The 5642-nt window shown below is 58.0% G+C and overlaps 1 protein-coding gene across 1 annotated transcript in view; it reads left to right on the top strand.

Annotated features, from left to right (window-relative positions):
* The window catches only part of UNK (unk zinc finger), a 35852-nt gene extending 31115 nt beyond the window's left edge, over positions 1-4737 (top strand). Inside the window, exons 14-16 of the mRNA XM_040244550.1 lie at positions 1454-1635; positions 2237-2494; positions 3287-4737. Of these exons, the coding sequence (XP_040100484.1) occupies positions 1454-1635; positions 2237-2494; positions 3287-3442 (596 nt within the window). The 3' untranslated portion in view covers positions 3443-4737. The remainder of the gene's footprint in view (positions 1-1453; positions 1636-2236; positions 2495-3286) is intronic.
* Positions 4738-5642: the final 905 nt, after the last annotated feature.

A 5642-nucleotide genomic window follows, 5' to 3' on the forward strand; every position in this document is an offset into this window, starting at 1 on the left:
CCCCATCCATCACCAACTCCCGGAATCCACTCAAACTCATGTCCATTGAGTCCGTGATGCCATCCAGCCATCTCATCCTCTGTCGCCCCCTTCTCCTCCTGCCCTCAATCTTTTCCAGCATCAGGGTCTTTTCACATGAGTCAGTTCTTCACATCAGGTGGTCAGAGTATTAGAGTTTCAGCTTCAGCATCAGTCCTTCCAATGAATATTCAGGACTGATTTCCTTTAGGATGGACTAGTTGGATCTCCTTGCAGTCCAAGGGACTCTCAAGAGTCTTCAACAACAACACAGTTCAAAAGCATCAGTTCTTTGGCGCTCAGCTTTCTTTATAGTCCAACTCTCATGTCCACACATCACTACTGGAAAAACCATAGCTTTGACTAGATGGACCTTTGTTGGCAAAGTAATGTCTCTGCTTTTTAATATGCTGTCTAGGTTGGTCATAGCTTTTCTTTCAAGGAACACACATCTTTTAATTTCATGGCTGCAGTCACCATCTGCAGTGATTTTGGAGCCCCCCAAAATAAAGTCTGTCACTGTTTCTACTGTTTCCCCATCTATTTGCTATGAAATGATGGGACTGGATGCCATGATCTTAGTTTTCTGAATGTTGAGTTTTAAGCCAACTTTTTCACTCTCCTCTTTCATCAAGGGGCTCTTTAGTTCCTCTTCATTTTCTGCCATAAGGGGGGTAGTATCTACATATCTGAGGTTATTGATATTTCTCCTGGCAGTCTTGATTCCAGCTTGTCCTTCATCCAGCCCAGCGTTTCTCATGATGTACTCTGCATAGAAGTTAAATAAGCAGGGTGACAATATATAGCTCTGACATAGTCCTCTCCCAATTTGGAACCAGTCTGTTTAAGCAGACACCTGCCAAATGGCCAGGTGAGGGCTGAGCAGGTGAGGGCGCTGGGTAAGCACATGGCTTAGCCTGTCGCAGAGCGCAGCCCTTTGCAGCCAGATGTCCTGACTGTACTGGCCCTCCTGCTTACTGTTCTGTGATTCTTGGCCACACGTTTTATTTCCATTTTCCTTGTAAAACAAGGGGGCTGGGCCCAGGGCTCCCTGAGCTCTTCTTGCTCCAGCTCTGCCATCATCTGAGGCTCTGACCCATGTCTTGCTTTCCTGAATCTCCTCCTGGGCCCTCACATCACAAGAAGGCTCCCCTTTCTCTAGCCTGGAAGTTGGGATCACAAATCACCACGCTCTCCGGCTGCTCTCCCCAGTCCCCTGAATCACCTTAGGAGGCAAGTGAGGGGAACCCTGCTTTACAGACAGGGATGCTGAGACGCAGAAGTAACAGGTGGTGCTTACACATCCCTGTGAAGTTCCCAGCCTGGCATTGCTGGAGCCTGGCACAGACAGCCCCTGGGAGCCCCCAGGCATGGCTGACAGGGCCCGGGCCCAAAGCCCTTCAGAGCGCTGATGGCCCTCCCCTTCCCGGGGCAGGTCTGAATGGGATGAACAGCAGCATCTGGGAGCACTTTGCCTCTGGAAGCTTCTCCCCGGGCACTTCCCCTGCCTTCCTGTCAGGGCCGGGGGCTGCCGAGCTGGCCCGGCTTCGGCAGGAGCTGGATGAAGCCAACGGCACCATCAAGCGGTGGGAGGAGTCCTGGAAGCAGGCCAAGCAGGTACTGAGCTCCCAGGCCCACCCGCCTTCCCCAGGGCCCAGGGCATTCAGCCGGAGCCTGTCTTACATGGAGTGGGTCCAGGGGCTGGGGGAGCCAGGGGTCCCGGAGAGCAGGGCAGAAACGCGGCTGTTTATTCTCTTCCCCCATGGAAAAACTTGCCTTGTCAGTTGGGACCATGGGGTATTTGGTATCACAGGCCTGGAATCCCCTCTCTAAGCTGTTCATTTGGTCTGGTCTCAATAGTATCGCGTGCTTCTCCCCAGAAGTCCTGACTCCTGAGCTCTGGGTCCAGGGTTCTAGGTTCTGAGATGGGCCACAGCCTGCTTGCCCCTCGAGGTGCTGGCCAGCTCTGCCTGGCGCTCCCCTGCTCCGCTGGGCTTGGCCCCCTGCCCTGCCCACAGAAGGTCTCGCAGGTCCTGAAACTTCTCTTTTCTGCAGGCAGCATCAGCCCTCCTCCCTGCCCCCCTTCCCAGACACCTGCCCCAGCTCCCAGCAGGCCCCTCGGCCGTGGTGGCCCCCACGGGCCCCCAGAGACGCACTCTCGGGCAGGGGAGAAGGGTAGCGGGCCATCGTGACAAGGTGCTGCGTGTTGGGCCCACAGGCTTGTGATGCCTGGAAGAAGGAGGCAGAGGAGGCCGGGGAGCGGGCCAGCGCGGCGGGCGCAGAGTGCGAGCTGGCCCGGGAGCAGCGGGATGCCCTGGAGGTACAGGTGAAGAAGCTACAGGAGGAGCTGGAGCGGCTGCACTCGGGCCCCGACCCGCAGGCCCTGCCCGCCTTCCCCGGCCTGGAGGCCCTCTCACTCTCCACCCTCCACTCTCTCCAGAAGCGGCTGCGGGCTCACCTGGAGCAAGTGGATAAGGTCAGCACCCTGGGGAGCATGGGTGAGGCTGCATAGTGGCCTCGGCCAGTGCTGGGACTCAGATGGGTCCCTGCTTCTCGGGGTGGGCTACCCTCCTCCTGAGAGCTTCTGCCTCAGGTGAGCTGAACCAGGGACGCCCGCACTGGGGAGGGGAGAGTGGAGGTAGGGATGCCAGGGCCCAGCCTGCTCTTTGGAGGGCAGGCCTGAAAGGAGCTGCGGTAGTGCGCATGCGTCCTAGACTTCCTCCTGACCACTTCCCTTCCTGGGAGCTCTCTGCACGCCAGCAGATGTTCCAGAATATTAGGGCCCTGGGGCTTTTGTCTGCATTCCTCAGTGCCCTGCTGGGTCCTAGGAGCACGACCTAGCAGGGAAGAGCTTTCTTCCCTTGACTGGACTTGGCAGCCAGGCCCCACGTGTGGCCCTGTCACCTCAGGCCCATTGGTACCCTCTCCAGACCCCAGAGTTCTCACGGGGGATCGAGGGTCACTACAAGATCTAATAAGACAAGACAGGAAGCCTTGGTGCGAGGAAAGCCCTGACCCCGTGGGAGCTGCAGAGCAGCCCTGGTCTTCCCGCACCCCACCAGGCCCCGCTGGGCCCACTGGCAGCTGAAGGCAGAGATAGGGTGCCTCAAGGGGATGAGCCTGGCCTCTGACCCTGCCCTCTTGGGGGCTGTGAGCAGGCTCTAGAGCTCTGTGCCCCAGTTTCCTCACCCGAAGGGGCTGAGAGAGTTGAGGGAGCTCCTTGTCCTATGAGGGGCCAGGCCAGTGACTGGTGTCCTTTCCTCCGCAGGCCGTATTCCACATGCAGTCGGTGAAATGCCTTAAGTGTCAGGAGCAGAACCGAGCAGTGCTGCCGTGCCAACACGCCGTGCTGTGTGAGCTCTGTGCCGAGGGCAGTGAGTGCCCCGTCTGCCAGCCGGGCCGGGCCCATTCCCTCCAGTCGTGACCCTGCAGGTCCGGCCCCGGCCTGGCTCAGATCTTCTCACCTAGGACTTTTTAAAGTATATATATATATATATATATGTATGTATGTATGTATGTATGTATATGATTATGTATATGTATACATTTCTGTATGTGTGTAGGTATGCGTGGGTGGCCCGCGTGTGAACAGTGTGTGTATATCTGTACATAGATATAGACACACACTTTAAAACAGACTTACCAAGCACTTTTTAAAAGAAAAAAACTATTTTGCAGTTCTCCCCCTGCCCGTTCCCTACCTTTCCTGCTGCAGAGACAAAGTCCCCTCTTCTCCCACCAGCCTTCTGGCAGGGAATTTGTTTCTGTCTCTTTTTTATGTAGGAACTAACTATTTTTAACTTTTTCCTGGGGCCTGAGCAGGTCAGGGTGGGAAGCTCGAGGTGGCCAAGGGGAGGGGACAAGCCTTCAGGGCAGGCCCTGTTCATCCCGCCTCCCCAGGCCAGGGCAACCGCCAGACTGTGGAGGACCCAGGGGCAACCCTGGTTCCCAGCTGTGAGGCTGAGAGGGGGTCCATGCCCGCCGAGCTCCTAGGTTTACCAAATGTGTATTTAGTCTGGGCTGGCAGGCCAAAGCTGTGGGGCCAGCCCCACTCCCGACCCTGGGCCCTTGACGCTCCTCGAGGGGCAAAGCCCAGGCGTTCTACCCCTCAGGTACCTGAGGCCGGGGTCTTCCCCAGCCCTTCCCCCAGCCCTGGGCTCCTGGAGCGGCCTCCCTGGCCCTGGGGCACCTAGAGAGGCTGCCACTGCCCTTTCCACCCCCCCGCGGCCCTCGGCTGCCCCCCAGCCCAGCACAGCCCTCCCCCTGGCAGCTAGCAGGGCAGTGGGCGGGGAGGAGCTGCGGACCGTGAGGACCAAGGCAGGGCCCGGCTCTGCCCTCCTGGCCAGGCAGGGCTCCGTATGCATTCCGTGGTGCTCTCTGAGTGCAGCTGACGTCCTGCCCCGGTGGGGAGCAGGCGCCCGTGTGCATGTGTGTGCGTGCCTGTCTGATGTATGTTGTGTCTTAGCTTCCATTTTAAACATTGTTCTGTACAGAGAGATGCGGCAGGGGTGGGAGGGCAGAGTGGGCAGAGGGAGGCCACCCCGCTCCCCACACAGGGTTCCGGGGTGGGAGCGAGAGGGCCGCCGAGGGTCTGGCCTGGCCCAGGCCCCAGCTTGGGCTTAGCACGAAAGGGCTTTCAATGAATCAAGTGAAAACTTTTTTACAAAAATGCAAAAATCAAAGCTCCAGACATATTGGAAATAAAATATGAACTTGTGATGGCAGCTTGTTTACATGGGAGTGCGGGAGAGTGGGGCCCTAAATGAGGGCCTCTCGACTGTGCGCTGGCCTGGCACCCAGCTGGCTGTCCCACCCAGGCCCAAGGGCTGCTCCAGGCTCCCAGAAGGTGTCTTCTCTGCCGCAGGCCTGCTGGGGCCTTTAATCCTAGACCCAGAGACCGCCCAGGCCTGAGAACTCTTCAGAGCTCTGTCATCAGTGGCAACTGGTGTACCTAACTGTCTTCCAATAGACAAGGCCCCGAGTAGTTTCTCAGGAACAGACAGTGCCTGCTCATAAAAGCATCAAAAGAAGGGTGGGCCTGCCCCTTGAGGGAGCCTTCGGGCCACCTCCCTCCCCCTGCCTCAGGGGAACAGAGCTGCCCGGAGCCTTAGAGATGACCTTATCTGATCACCCCTGTGCAGACTCCGAGAGGTTAAGTGACTCAGAGGTTAAGTGACTCAACCACAGTCAAGTGAATGACAGTGAGCCCCAGGCTCTGACTCCCAGCCTGTGGGCCACTCCCCTAGGCAGGTCTGGGGTGCCATTCCTCTGAGCCCTGCTGTCTAGAGCGGCGCCTCGGGCTCAGCCTGCGCTGGGGTAGGCCCCCTACTCCAGGTGCTCTCACGAGAGTGCCAGGTTCCCGTGCTGGCACCGGCCACAGAGCCTGGTATGTCTGGTGGGTGGTTTCTTCAAAGCCTTCCACCAAAATACCCAGTCCCTGCCACGGCATCAGTTACCTCCACGCCCGCCTCGCTGCTCTGTAACACAGGGGAGTGAGGGGTGGGCCGGGGTCCAGAATCGGGGCAGCTCAAGGTCTCCTGAGGGCTGAGGAGGGAATTTGCATAGCCTGACTATACCTGGGCCCCACTGCAGGCCAACACTACTTCATGTTTCGTGAGAGGACA

Source organism: Oryx dammah, unplaced genomic scaffold (assembly GCF_014754425.2).
Source record: "Oryx dammah isolate SB20612 unplaced genomic scaffold, SCBI_Odam_1.1 HiC_scaffold_8, whole genome shotgun sequence".
NCBI lineage: Eukaryota > Metazoa > Chordata > Mammalia > Artiodactyla > Bovidae > Oryx > Oryx dammah.